Source organism: Grampus griseus (assembly GCF_964374135.1).
Source record: "Grampus griseus genome assembly, chromosome: 6".
Classification (NCBI taxonomy): domain Eukaryota; kingdom Metazoa; phylum Chordata; class Mammalia; order Artiodactyla; family Delphinidae; genus Grampus; species Grampus griseus.
In genome coordinates this window covers 112073152-112088217 of record NC_139000.1, presented here as the reverse complement: position 1 = coordinate 112088217, position 15066 = coordinate 112073152, and the positions used below count along the sequence as shown (strand labels likewise).

At 49.1% G+C, this 15066-nt stretch overlaps 1 protein-coding gene and 1 pseudogene across 2 annotated transcripts in view; one reads left to right on the top strand and one right to left on the bottom strand.

The window, feature by feature from the left end:
- The window catches only part of HPF1 (histone PARylation factor 1), an 83655-nt gene extending 80345 nt beyond the window's left edge, over positions 1-3310 (bottom strand). The window contains exon 1 of the mRNA XM_082655830.1: positions 3202-3310. Coding sequence (XP_082511956.1) covers positions 3202-3238 — 37 coding nt within the window. The 5' untranslated portion in view covers positions 3239-3310. The remainder of the gene's footprint in view (positions 1-3201) is intronic.
- Positions 3311-10522: 7212 nt separating this feature from the next.
- LOC309824228 (bcl-2-like protein 13) lies at positions 10523-12865 on the top strand (annotated as a pseudogene). The gene is made up of 3 exons: positions 10523-10553; positions 11376-11841; positions 11965-12865. The product of its transcript is annotated as a bcl-2-like protein 13 (transcript).
- The last annotated feature ends 2201 nt before the right edge of the window (positions 12866-15066 follow it).

Below are 15066 nucleotides of genomic sequence, written 5' to 3'. Positions count from 1 at the left end.
GTCTTTACTCCTGTCCTGCCCCTAGGTTCTTCAGAACCATTTTTTTTTTCGATTCCATATATATGTGTTACCATACGGTATTTGTTGTTCTCTTTCTGACTTACTTCACTCTGTATGACAGACTCTAGGTCTATCCACCTCACTACAAATAACTCAATTTCATTTCTTTTTATGGCTGAGTAATATTCCATTGTATATATGTGCCACATCTTCTTTATCCAGTCATCTGTCGATGGACACTTAACGTTACTTCCATGTCCTGGCTATTGTAAATAGAGCTGCAATAAACATTGTGGTACATGACACTTTTTGAATTATGGTTTTCTCAGGGTATATGCCCAGTAGCGGGATTGCTGGGTCATATGGTAGTTCTATTTGTAGTTTTTTAAGGAACCTCCATACTGTTCTCCATAGTGACTGTATCAATTTACATTCCCACCAGCAGTGCAAGAGGGTTCCCTTTTCTCCACACCCTCTCCAGCATTTATGGTTTGCAGATTTTTTGATGATGGACATTCTGACTGGTGTGAGATGACATCGCATTGTAGTTTTGATCTGCATTTCTCTAATGATTAATGATGTTGAGCATCCTTTCATGTGTTTGTTGGCAGTCTGTATATCTCCTTTGGAGAAATGTCTATTTAGGTCTTCTGCCCATTTTGGGATTGGGTTGTTTGTTTTTTTGTTATTGAGCTGCATGAGCTGCTTGTAAATTTTGGAGATGAATCCTTTGTCAGTTGCTTCATTTGCAAATATTTTCTCCCATTCGGAGGGTTGTCTTTTGGTCTTGTTTATGGTTTCCTTTGCTGTGCAAAAGCTTTTAAGTTTCATTAGGTCCCATTTGTTTATTTTTGTTTTTATTTCCATTTCTCTAGGAGGTGGGTCAAAAGGACCTTGCTGTGATTTATGTCATAGAGTGTTCTGCCTATGTTTTCCTCTAAGAGTTTGATAGTGTCTGGCCTTACATTTAGGTCTCTAATCCAATTTGAGTTTATTTTTGTGTATGGTGTTCGGGAGTGTTTCAATTTCATGCTTTTACGTGTAGCTGTCCACTTTTCCCAGCACCGCTTACTGAAGAGGCTGTCCTTTGAGATTACTTTTAAATTTCCATTTATTTATTTACACTTGATGCCTTCCTAGTGCCTCCTGGCTGCTCTGGAGACTCACCAGGTATAAGTGGTGAAAGGCAGAGGCTCACGGGTGTGAGTGATGACCTGGTGTGTTTCTCCGTGTCCACCACCCCACCTGGTGAATCCGAGGCTAGTGGTCCATCCTTCCTCTGGCAGGATGGGTCCCAACCTAGGTCTATTTCTGTACCAGATATAAAATATATGTGCTGTATTTCAAATTCCTGCACATGTACAACAATCATCTAAACCAGAGGTTGGCAAACCTTTTCTACAGAGGACCAGAGAGTCAATTTTTTGTTTGTGAGCCATATGATCTCAACTGTGCGTGAAGGCAGACAGACAGATGAGATGGTAATCAGGCAACAGCAAGTGTGTGGATGAATGACCAATCAGAAATCAAGGTTTAGATTCTGGGCTTTTCCAAGCTAGCTGTGTGACTCTGAGCCACTTACTTAACCTCTCTGGATGAGGCTTCACGTAGGACTCATTCCAAGGTATCTACATTTCAAGAGGACACCGAAAGAAGGCAACATTATAACTCAATTTTCAGTGGAGTCAAACGGCACACAGATGAAGGAGTTCATAAGAGCATCTCAGATCAAGTCATGTCAGTATCCTCACCTCGTTTCTTATGATGCCCATGTGACCATAGCCACACCGAGTGATGTGAAGGGTTCTGTCAATCACATCCCAACTTTTGAAGCCGATAACAGGCTAGAGAGAGTTTTCAGGCCAAGGAGTAAGATTATTTCTTAATCTCATTTAAAATACTGTCCAGTCAAAGGATGTAAATATACATTTCCTTCCCCTCAGTGCTTCCAAGCTTTACTCAAGAATTAAATACTTGCACACGAAAATATGTTTAACATCGTTAGTCATCAGAGAAATGCAAATTAAAACCACAATGAGATCTCACCTCACACCTGTCAGAATGACTATTATCAAAAAGAACACAAGTAACAAATGTTGGAGAGGGTATGGAAAAAAGGGAACCCTCCTGCACTGTTGGTGGGAGTATACATTGGTGCAGCCACTGTGGAAAACAGTATGGAGTTTCCTCAAAAAACTAAAAATCGAACTACCATATGACCCAGCAATTCCATTCCTGGGTATATGTCTGAAAAAAACCAGAAACACTTAATCGAAAAGATACATGTACCCCAATGTTCATAGCAGCGTTATTTGTAATTGCCAAGATATGAAAGCAACCCAAGTGCCCATCAACAGACAAATGGATAAAGAAGATATGGTGTATATAAACAATAGAATATCACTCAGCCATAAAAAAGTGTGAAATTTTGCCATTTTCAACAACATGAATGGACTTGGAGGGCATTATGCTAAGTGAAATAAGTCAGAGAAAAACAAATACTGTGTGATATCACTTATATGTGAAATCTAAAAAATACAACCAACTAGTCAATATAACAAAAAAGAAACAGACGCAGGTATAGAAAACTAGTGATTGCCAGTGGGGAGAGGGAAGCGGGGAGGGGCAAGCTGGTGGTAGAGGATTAAGAGACACAAACTATTATGTATAAAATAAATAAGCTACGAGGATATATTGTACAGTCCAGGGACTATAGCCAATATTTTATAATAACTGTAAATGGAGTATAATCTTTAAAAATTGTGAATCACTATATTGTACACCTGAAACTTATATAATATTGTACATCAACTACATTTCAATTAAAGAAATCCCCCCAAATAAAATTAAGAATTAGCAAACACTCATTTGTTCCATGTTTATATAAAGGAATGGCAGGCAATTGTTAGAATCATGGCCTTACTGCCTTTAGATTTTACTAATTAAACCAGAATTCACAAAAAATGTCCGCCACATCATGCCGGCCCCAGGGCCTGCATGTGAACAACCCATAGTAACTGCTCTGTTCATGGGATGCCCCTTTCGTTTCAGAGTAGGTGAAATGTAGCACAGGTACTCAGGCAAAAGGAAGGAGAAAATGGTGCTTCTGTTGCATACGTTACCTATTCTTCCCCTGTGGCAACAAATACTTTAAGAGGAAATGACTACGACATCATCCTTCTATTTAAAAGAAACGTGTACCGGTTTTTCTCAGTGCAGCCGTGGCCAGTCTGGGCATCGCAGTGTCGCGAGGGTCTCCACGGGGGGTGCGATGTGGGGAGTTTAGCGGCAGGAGGGTGGTGACCGTCCACGGGGCTTCCTTCATGCTTTCACGTAGGGCCGGCCCTGCAGGACACACATGTTCCTTATTTGCAGATTCAAAGGGCATCTTGTTGGAAACAAATTCCGCACCTTGTTCTCCTCCAAACTATTTACACATGAGGAGGGATCATGGTCCATTGGCCAGTCAGCTATCCTTCACTGCCTGGAGGCAGCGGCCTGTGCTCCGGGCTGGGAGCACGGCCCTTTCACGACCTGACCCTCCTTGACACTTTTTTTTTTTAATTTTTATTTTATTTATTTTTTATACAGCAGGTTCTTATTAGTTATCCGTTTTATACATATTGGTGTATATATGTCAATCCCAATCTCCCAATTCATCCCACCACCACCACCCTCCCCCCGCTTTCCCCCCTTGGTGTCCATACGTTTGTTCTCTACATCTGTGTCTCTATTTCTGCCCTGCAAACCGGTTTATCTGTACCATTTAAAAACTTTTAAAATGTTCTTTTTCTCCACGTGCATCTTGACCTGCAGACGTTCCCAATGGACTCTTGCCCCACGTGCCAATGATGTCCAGTCTGAGTGCCTTTGCACGGGTTCTGCCTTCTTAGATACCCTTGCCCTGGTTCTCTCCTAAGTAAGCACCCCGTCTGCTCAGAGAGCACCGCCTTTGGCGAAGCTCTCTGGCCAGAGACGGGCATTTTCTCCCCACTGCGTGAGGATGGCTGCCGAGGGGCAAATGCTCCTCGGGCATCAGGCTCCCACTAGACTTAGTGCCCCAACAAGGTCTGTCCTCTTTTTGTGCCTGGCCGAGTGGAGAATTTAATAAATGTGCTGGAACGAACGAATGACCATTTCATACAAGAGAAGATAGTTTAGATTTCTAACATTCTGCTTTCATCACATTAATATTACAAACAGGAGTTATTTTTATTTTACTCATGGTTTTTACTTTCTTTTAAAATTTTATTTTTATTGAGGTGTAATCGACATATAACATTATATTAGTTTCAGGTGTATGACACAGTGATTTGCTATCTGTATATATTGCTAAACGGTCACCACAGTAAGTTATCATCCATCAGCATCCACAGTTATAATATTTTTTTTCTTGTGATGAGAACTTTTACAGTCTACTCTCAGCAACTCTCAAATATGCAACACAGTATTATTAACTGTAGTCACATGCTGTACTTCCCAGGACTTAGTTATTGTATAACTGCAAGTGCGTCCCTTTTGACCCCCTTCACCCCCTTCTGCACTGCCCATGCCCCTCCCAACCTCTGGCAACCAGCAATCTGTTCTCTGTACGAACAGGAGTCGTGAGAGGTCAGAGCCTGAGTCTCACTCTTCTTTGCCTTTCTGTGCTCACATAGCGCACGGTGGCGACACTTAACACATATTTGGTGGTTGAAGGGAGGGGCAGGTGGTCGAGCAGGTGATGTGGTGAAACCTCCACTCATCCCCTCACACCACAAAGGAAACAGAGGAAGCTGTGGGCACCTCAGGCCCACAGATGCAGGTCTGATGAGGTGACAGAAAGGCTAGAGCCATCGCTGCAGAGCTGGCCTGGGTGAGCAGAATAAACATGCCCTCGTGAAGCCCTCAGGACGTTCGGTCATTTATTTAACAAATATCTACAGAACCACGATTCCTAATCTGAAACTCGTGAGGCCAGACGTGTTTCAGAATTCAGATTTCTTTCAGATTTTAGGACAGTAATATACCACATAGCATGTAAAAATGGGGTCTAGGGCAACACTGTGGAATAAAGCACCTTAATGTTTCTCCAGAAAAGCGTCTTTGCATTTACACCACTTGTGGGATAAACTAAAACGGGCTCATGCAACTCAGGTCAGGTTTTGACTTTGAAAGCATTCAGGTCAGGTCAGGCTTTGCTGCCAACTGTGTTACCAAACACTTCCTGTTTTCAGAGCTGTTTGGGTTTTCCAACTGTGGATGAGGGATTGCAGAACTATATCCATGATCCTCTGAAACAAACTTTCTCCAGAAGAAGAAACTTAGAAAAGAAGTCAACACACACACTCGATCAGTGATTCCCAGTGTGGTTTTACCAAACAAAAGTCATCTCAAAGGATCTTATTAAAATTGGAAGAAAAACTGAATTTAACTGTACTTTTTATTAAAAGATAAACCTTGACATCGCATGTATTAGTCTTAACCAATGGCAAAGTAGATCTGATAAGCAGGATAGAGGGTTTCTAAACCCAAAACAGCCGTTCCTTGCAATCTTCACTGTGGGGGAAGTTGCGGCAGGGGTCGGGGGGGGGGTGGGGGCAGTGAAGGAACAAGTGGCAGCGGCTAAAATTAGAGGCCGCTCTGCCCCAGGGCCTGTGATCAAATTTGTACTGTACCTGCAAGGGCTCCAGAATCATCACTTTCTCCCGTTATTTAATGCTGGACATTCCTTTATCTGTGCAGCATGCATTTCTTCACAGCCCTCCCGCCGCCCCCCGCCCAAAAAAAAGTGGACACAAGGAGCTCTGCCCCGTGTGAAGGTGCAGAACCAAATCCCCTCCACTGCGTTTCAGGCTCATTGCCTGTCCAGATGGCGTCTGCAGTTTTACCACGAGGTGAAACCCTCTTTAAAAGCTGTCCAGAAAAATACATAATATTCCCCCGGTTGTTCTGGTTCCTGAATGTCTTTAAACTGCTCACCTCCATCCCCAAATCCCCTGGCTTTTGCAGGGAAACCGAGATTCTTCGCACCCTACCAAGGCGACCTGCTAGAGGTTCAGAGAGAGGAGGGGCCTGGAACCCACGCAGATTGCTGCGCTCACCGGGAACAGGCGTGTCTGCCCCTCTGACTGGAGCCCGGTGCTGTGTCCCCACCCTCCCCGGCCTGGGGCCCCCTACTCACTCCGTGGAGCCAGCCTCAGGGTCCTTCTGCCTTTAATCTCTGCTTTGATCACTATGGACTCACTAACAAAGAGACCTTCAGGCTTGGCCTGGAGAAAATCTGGGACCTTCCACGGAGACAGCATTTTCGTCCTTGTACCGCCTGTACACAATCGTCAGCCTCTCTTCCGAGCTTCCTCGTAGGACCAGGCATGGCTGGTCCCCTTGCTTCTGTTCCTGTGGGGTCATGCTCATTGCTCATGTGCCAGTGGGGTTACCTGGGCCAAGGCGAGAGAAGGACCCTCCCCTGCTCTCTCTTAGAAGGGGCAACAGGGAACAGGGATCTGCCAGCTGTGTCTAAACACTCAGATAAGGATGCTCAGCACACAGCCCCACCCCTGAGCCTTCTACCTGCCCCGCACTTACAACAGTGGGCATGAGGCTCGTTTTAGGAAAAAGGAAATGGCCATCTGGGTTCACAGTGCTGGGGCAGAGGGCAGAGGGGGGGCGCAGAGAGGGAAACTTTACGATTGAAGCATGATCTCCAATTAAAGGATGAAGAACTTCGCCCTCGCACAGAGGGACGTCAGGGTCAAGCAGGTGGGAGAAGGGCCTGCATGGGGCTGGATGATGCGGATGGAACTGAATGATGCGGATGGAACTGAATGATGCGGATGGAACTGAAGATGCTCATCTGCGTGAGGCTGGCTCCCAGGAGCCTGCATCTCTGCGGGGTCCCGGCAGAGGTCAGCTGCGGAAACAAGCTCAGGCTTTAACCCTTTCCCAGATGGTGTCAGCGTGTATTAAATCCGGACACCATGACTCTCAGGCCTCTTGGCAGCAGAGACATTCGAACATGGCCGTTTGGGAGAAACAGGAGACGGTCACAGATGGAGCCCGTGCTGAGCTGAGCACCTTGCAGGATTCCTCACAACTCCCATCTCTGAGATGAATGCCCCCCCCTGACGCCAGGGGCACCGAGGCCTGGAGGCTCAGTGCTTGTCCGAGGCTGCAGGGCTGTTAGGAGGTGGCGGCTCAGCCCTGCCACAGTGGCGGTGGTGCAGGGGGTTCTGGACCAGCCTCTCCCCTCCTCCTGCACGAGCCAAAGGGGACAGGAGGCGGCCGCCGGGGGGAGCCGGGAGCACAGTCTGAGTGCCCTTAGCCTGTGTCCACGACAGCCTGATAATAAAATCATGTAGATCAGCAATGATTGAAACTTAAGACCCCCCTGCAGAGTGGGTGGAGACGCACAGGCAACGCAGACCCCTTCTTTGAGGTTTTGTCCATCACCACCGGCTGAGCCATCTGTTTTCCAGAAAAAAAAACAGAGCTGGGGCCGCGGTGGACCCTGGAGGTGCTCGTGAACTCTGACCTCATTTTCCTTTGACTTCTTAAGTCTGAGAGCGTAAACAGCTGGACAAGAGGAACAGGGGCCCCCAGGGAGGACACAGAGCAGTGAGCAGAGGAAGGGGAGCAGAGGTGAGAGCAGAGGCCTCCAGCGGGGAGGTCTGGGGCTCCCACCCTCCTTTGATGTAGACGATCACGCTTCCTCCATTTTATGCAAAATGCTGTAACACTGGAGTTTCAGCGGCCTCTTTCAGTTAAGACTGCTGCCCCAAAGCCCTTTAGGAATGGAAATTCTGGGGAAACTGAGGACCAGCAGAAACTCAGTAGAGCAGGTTCTATCAAGGCAGCTGGTTGACCTGGGCTGGGGACCCTTCTGCGGCCAGAGGGTGGGAGATGGCTCTGCTCTGGGCGAGGGAAGTGATGGAAACCCTCTGGGAAGGAAATCAAGTTATTGGCCTGATTCTGCTCAAGACGAGAAAACCCGTTCCTTCGTCTTCGTTCTCCCCAAGTTATATACATTTCACAAAGGCGGTCTACTCAGGTGTTCCTCACACAATTTTCATAATTTGAGACTGCAATTCTCTTTTGAAGGATCAATGGGTAGCTGATAGGCACTCACCTGGGTCACACGTCCTGTCCGAGGTCCGCCTCGCCCTGTGACGGACAGCAAAGCAGGAGGTGAAGGTGCACGAGCTTTGGCATCCACAGCCTTGGGCTTCGACCTGGGCTCTTCTCCTGTGTCTGCCGTCACTTTCCAAAGCTCTCAGGGGCTCACTGCCTTCATTTCTTGCATGGACATAAAACCTACCTTGCAGAGCGTGATGAAGCTGAAACAAGGTGGCGAGAAGTGCCAGGGTGCTCAGTAAGCAGGAAGCACTGTTGCCGGGGAACAGGTCTCTGCCAGAAGCAGCGCTCACAGATGGAACAATGACTGGAGGTTGACGGGGCGCTGTCAGCCTGGAGCTGGACAAAGGGAACAGGGCAAGGCTATTCCTAAAACCATTTACCTTTGATGCATCCTCCCTCAGGCCGACTGACCTTGCTCGTTACCTCCACCCCGGCGAATATGGGGATTAGTCTGTCTTTCTCAGCCATTGCTGGTGGCTTGTCTGAAAGGGACTGTGGCCCAGAGCATTCTGAGTGGTCTGGGACTAAGTGTGTCCAGGGAATTCAGCTACAGTGAGAGGTATCCCCCGCTCCCCCAACTTGATTATCTATAAGGAGGATCCTTCAGAGGCTTTCCCCCTTCCTGTTCATTGCTTACTTTGAGTCTTTCTCTCCATCTGTACTCTGTAAGCTTAGCAGGATCAAATGAAGTTTCTCCCCTGACATCTCAAGACTGCAGTGAGATTGTGTCTCTGATGCTACACAGCACATCGCAGCCTCCATGGGCACCAGGACGTTCCATTCTCTCAGACCCAACTTTCTCGCCTCTGTAACACCCGGGAGAAAAATAAAGCCATGCAGGGTGTTCTCACCGATCCTTTCAATGCCTTCCTTTCAACGTTTCCTTCTTGGCACTGTGACCTCTGCTCTCGGCTCTGGGACCCTCAGGGTTCGACGACCATTGTTCCAACCAAACTGACACCCTCCCAGCGCTTCAGGTATTGAAAGGTACCTGGCTTGTGCTCACTTCAGTTGGAAGAAATACTAGCTCAATCATGCCCTTTCATCTCAATGGTCAGTAAGCAAACAAATAAAGCCTGGAATGCTGTCTTCATCACTGCTTGCTTGCTTCCTACCATCAAACGCTGGGGCTGGAACCTCTGTTCCATACACTTGAGACACCCTGAGAACTGCAGTCATGACCATGGAACAAGCCTCCCCCATCACTGGATTGCTAAGCAGGTACAGCCCAAATAAACTGGTTTTAAGTTTGTATCAGCCCTTCAAGCCCATGTTCCATAGGTAATTTACACACCAAAATGACAGGCAGTACCTGTTACATCATCTTCAAAAGCACCCAAATTCCTCGTGTGGATGGGAGTAGATATGAGTTACCACCATGTGTGGCAACTTACCTTAAGCTGAAGGGAGCCGGGGGACCTGGCCCTGTGACCGGACGCTGGTATCCTTTCTTGAGCATCGTCCTTGGAAGAGCCTTGTGGAGAAACACAGTTGAGTCACTGGTTTAGCGAGCTTTAATATTTTGAAATTTCGTGAAACTCTTTAGATTATATTACATAAGTATTTATGTTACATTAAACATTGACTTATTTGAACTATTATTTAAAATAAAATATTACAGGATCAATATTATTTAAACATATATTAAAAATAAATATTAACATAAATATTATATGTACCTATATTTGCTGCAAAACTTAAATTCTTTTTTCTGTTGGGGAAGTCCTTTTTGAAAATGAGCAGAAGCAGGTACCAACAAATAAAAAATATTATTTAAAATAAACAGATGATTTAAATGGTGCATGCTGAAGTGTGAGGGAGCCTGAAAAAATGCACCCTCCCTTCTCAGACCAAGTCCTGAAACGACAGAGGAATGTGAGGAAGAGTAAGGCAGGCGGGAGCTCCAAACATCAGCTGGTCTGTCTGTGAAGAGTGGGCTTCGGAACCCCGAACCCACAGGGACAGACCGGCCACGCAGCCTGACCTGCCTCCGAACCTTCCTGCAGGGGGCGCTGCTGAGCCCGAGCTCTCTGGAGGGGGGTGGGCGCTGGAGGTCCAGGGCCTCGGAAGTGCCTGGGCTCCACCACAGACCAGGGGTCCCCTCTGTTCTCCACTTAGGAGGAAGCTTCAGAACTGGGGAAAAAGCCACGCCAGCCCGCAGCGATTAACTCCTGAACTTAAGATTTCCATTTATGACGGTTCATTTATTTATTCCGTCATTATTTATCTGTTCCCTTTAATCCTCTGGTTCCTTTACGAGATGAAATGGTATGTGAAGTTCATCAGATTCTATTTTCAGACTGCCTGGGTTTAAATCCTGGCTCCACTGCTTACTAGCCACGACGTGGGGCAAGTAACATTTCTAAGCCTCAGTTTTCTGTAAAGTGTTTACCTGTTATGATAATACATGAAAAGCATCGTGCAGTTCTTGGTGCACAGTGAGTGCTCAGTAAGGTCACTGATGGTGTTGCTCAAGTTGTTTGTTTCTAGTCTTCCTGGTACCCTCATGAACACACACAGAGCAGTGCGTCTCAAACGTCAAAGCTCGGACAGCTCACGGTTAGTCTACCTGGAGTGGGGCTAGAGCATCTGTGTGTCTACCACTCCCTAGGGGATGCTGACCTGCTGGTTTAGGCACTGCACTTGGAGGTGTGGGACCTGCACGCCTTACACAAGGTGCTGGATAAGGTAGACCCTTCTTAGTTTTCTCTTCTTCAGCTAAAACAAAATTCTTTAATAGAATCAGCAGTCTCTGTCTAATGCTGCTGTCCTCAATATTTTAAAGGGTCAATCCATACCTAACTAGGTGGTAAAAGGCTTTGGGATGGGTTGGACTCAGGTCTGCCCCTAACGTTTGCAGGGTTCAAGGCAAGATTTCAGTTGGAGGCCCATGTGCTCAATGTCCAAAGAGTTAAAAGGTTATAATCAAACAAACGAGCTTAAATAGAATCTGTGCTACTCCCAACAAGCACGTGGAAAGATGCTCAACATCACTGTTCATTAGGAAAATGCAAATCAAAACCACAGTGGGATACCACCCCATACCCACTAGGAAGGTGCTGTCAAAAAACAAAAACAAAACAAACCCCCAGAAAACAGCAAGTGCTGGGGAGGATGTGGCGACACAGGCACCACCGCACACTGCTGGTAGGAGTACGAAGCGGTGCAGCTGCTGTGGAAAACAGCAGGGTGGCGCCTTAAAAAGAAATTAAAAACAGAGTCATCTGCCGCCGCTGCGCCTTTCACCTCTTCGGGGGCAGGGGCCCGGGCCAGGTTTTACACATCTGCAAGCAGATCGTTCCGGAGCTCTGCCAGCCAACCCCATGGCGTCCTCTCCCATGTGCCTCTGGGGGCTCACTAGGAAACAAGGTGTGTCGTCCTCAGCTACGTGGGAGTCCTCTCTCAGGAGGAGCTGCGGGAGCAACATCTTTCCTCACGCCAACGGGTTCGACAAGATATGGCTTCACAATCTCTGGATCAAGACATTTTATTAAAAGGTAAAACTGAAATTGAAGAGCTAAAATCCCTGGACGAAGAAATTTCTGAAGCCTTCGCCAGCACAGGCTTCACCCGGCACTCTTAGCCCGTGTTCAGCCCCACAAACCCCGACAGTTCCGCAGAGGACCGCTTGGCCCACCTGGGGAGAAGGCGTCGCAGGAGCCGAGGGCGCCTCTGCGCGGGGCCTTGCAGACGCCCCTCCGCCGGATGCTAAAGCTCTTCAGCCTGGTAGACAGACCCCCGTGAGGACTCCGCGGCGCACAGCCGCGGCAGACAGTTCAGGAAAGGAAGTGAAGGGACCGCTGCTGGCAAGCAGAGCTGCAGGGAGCACACACGCCAGGGGCGTACCAGGCACGTCGGGAATGTACACTGGAGACCACAGTTCACGCCAGCGGCCGGAATAAGACGTTGGTGCCTCCGATTTTGCTACGATCAATACTCTCGGGGTTGACAAGGTGAGCTCAGGAGCCTTGCAGCGCATCGCTGCAGTTTGGTGCAACTCTCCCGGAGGACCACGCCGCCGAGTGCATCAGGCAGCAGGGTGGCTAGGGCACTGCCTTTAATCTCCTTTAACCTGGAGTCCGCGGAGGAAGACGAGCAGTGCCCCGCGGCGCCACGGGGGACAGCAACGACATCCACGTCCAGCCCAGGGGCGGCTCCACGTTCGCCAGCCCCGCTGAGGCTCCGACGCCCGCGAGGGCGCCCTGGCGGGCCGAGGGCTTCCCCGTGTCGCCGTCCAGCAGCCAGAGCTGGCGCACCTAGAACCCACCGGTGGGCATCCCCGGATCCCGAGTCCTGGCAGCAGGTCGCAGTGGACCCGAAGAAATCGAGAGCTTGGACAGCAACGGGACCGGAGAGAAGAGCGAGCAAATCCTCCACCTTGGACCTCGCGCACGTGGAGAAGCAGGGGTTCCTGAGGGCGCGGAGGCGGCGGCCGGGAAGACTGGCCCCGAGGGGTCGGCCGGCCAGACAGCCGGCCCCACGACATCTCTGTCCACGGAACTTGCTGAAAAAGAGGCAGAAGAGGCCGCGTCCGAAGCTGCCGAACGGGAGCAGAGCCCCCGGTGGAGCCCCCAGCAGCCCCGCCGGGCGGGCGGAGAGCAGGTGGCCCGCGGGCGGGGCCCTGTCCGGTGGCCACGACAAAGCTGGCCCGCCGCCCGAGGGCAAGTCCCTCCCGCTCGGCGGAGGGGCAGCTGCCGTTGCCATCCTGGAGGTGGCAGTTGGGGTGGCACTGGCTCTGAGAAGGAAGTAGATTTTTCGGAGAGAGAAGACAAAAAGGCGTAAGGTTTTAGTCGTGTCGACCGGACTGGAGCGACCAGGAGCTGGCTGGACATCCCTTGGACACTCCGGGGTCAGGAGGACTTGGGTCCGCAGGGCAGGGGGCCGACCCACGTGTTAGGGCTTGAGCTGGAGGCTGCGCGCGGTGGTCTGATTGGAGGCCCCGGGCCTGGGCGCCTGTGCCCTGTAGGGTGCACAGCCTCCGCCCACCAGCCCCGTAGCGCCTTCCCCAGTGGTGACAGCCCCACCCCACGTGTCTCCCCGTGTTGCCAAACGTCCCCCGGGGACAACGTCGTCCCGTGAGAGCCACAGTCTCAGAGCGAGAGGGTCCCCGTGGGGGGGCCTGGGGGGCAGACCCCAGGCAGGAGGGCGTGGCTGTGGGCCCCTCGGCTGCTGGCGCACTCCTGCCTGGGGTCTCTCAGCTCCTCTGTTCTTCCCACCCTCAGTCCCGCAGCCCAGGTGCTCTGCCGGGTCTCAGCCGCCTCGCCCCAGGGTGCCCCGAGGCCCTGTGGAGAGGGCTCTCCCAATGCTTCCCGCAGTTCCCCTTGTAAAGATGCTGCCTTTAGTCTTTAAACGTACAAGACGGAAGAGACCCGGGGCCCCTGCCCGTGACCGCGGGGCAAGTTTGTCTCCGCGTTTGGAAGCTGGAGGGTGGCTTAGCTGGCCTATCGAGGTTGCTCGCAGCCCTTTTGTCTGTGGGCACCCTTGAGCCGACGGGGACTCGCCAGCCGGCAGCGTCTCTCTTGCTGGGCATCGCTGTCCGTGACCTGGACTAGGGTGATTCGCAGGTTCTGGCCTCAGCCTTCTTCCCAGTCAGGCCGCTCCTCGGCGGTCTCTTGCCAGGTGATAATGGTTTCCACACGTGGGCTTACAGGCCAGTGAATCATCTCTCATTCAGTACACGAAGCCTCCTAAACATCATTGAAGTAAAAAGCAGGAAAGAGAGGCTGCCCTTGAGGTTCTCTAGCTTGGCTTTCAGAATTCCATAACCGAAGCTTACACTGAGCTCATCACAGCCCAAATGCCAGAGTGACAAACCATGATGATCACGGTCAGCATGTGCCCGTGGAGACTCAGCGTAGCCTCATCCACTGACCGCATGCCTCACGGGGGAGAGCATCTCTTCATGCCTGAGGTCAGTGTCACTGACGGGACACATGTGCTTGAGACAGGTCATCTCAGATTATCCTAGTAAATGTAACAGGTTACTTTTTAAACCCTGAAATTTGTAATAAAATTACTTTACCTATCCCGATCACCAAAAAACAACAACAACAAAAAAAACCAGAATGATCATATAATTCAGCAGTTCTGCTTCTGAGTATATACCCAAAAGAATTGAAAGCACAGTCTTGAAGAGATATTTGTACAGCCGTGTTTATAGCAGCATCATTTACAATGGCCAAAAGGTGAAAGCAACCTAAGTGTCCGTGGATGGATGAATGGGATAGAAGAATGGATAAACAAAACGTGGTCTCTACATACAAAGGATATTATCTGGCCTTAAAAAAGAAAGAAACCTTGTCACATGCTGCAAAAAGGATGAACCTTGTGGACATCATGCAAATTGAAATAAGCCAGCCACAATAAAACAAATACTGTATGAGTCCACTTACCTAAGTAAGTCAAATTCATAAGGACAGGAAGAATGGTGCTGGAGGAGGGTAAGGGGGTATTGTTTAATGGTGGCAGGGTTTTAGTCTTGCCAGATGAAAGCATTCTAAAGATCTGTTGTATTCAATACAACAACGTGAATGTAAATCAACATAAATGTCCATCGACAGAGGAATGGATGAAGAAGATGTGGTACATATATACAATGGAATATTGCTCAGCCATAAAAAGGTTGAAAGAATGCCATTTGCAGCAACATGGATTGACCTAGAGATGATCATACTGAGTGAAGTAAGTCAAACAGAGAAAGCAAACATCATATGTTATCACTTATCCGTGGAATGTAAAAAAAAATGATACAAGTGAACTTACTTACAAAACAGAAACAGACTCACAGACAAAGAAAACAAACTTGTGGTTACCAAAGGGGTGGGCATGGGGGAAGGGATAAAGTCAAACCCACGCTCTTTCCTCTGGGACATGTTTTCTGGTGTGAAGTTCGGGAGAATATCCGATCATGAGGTACTGTCCCGTCATCCAACAGGCTTATCCTCTCCTTGG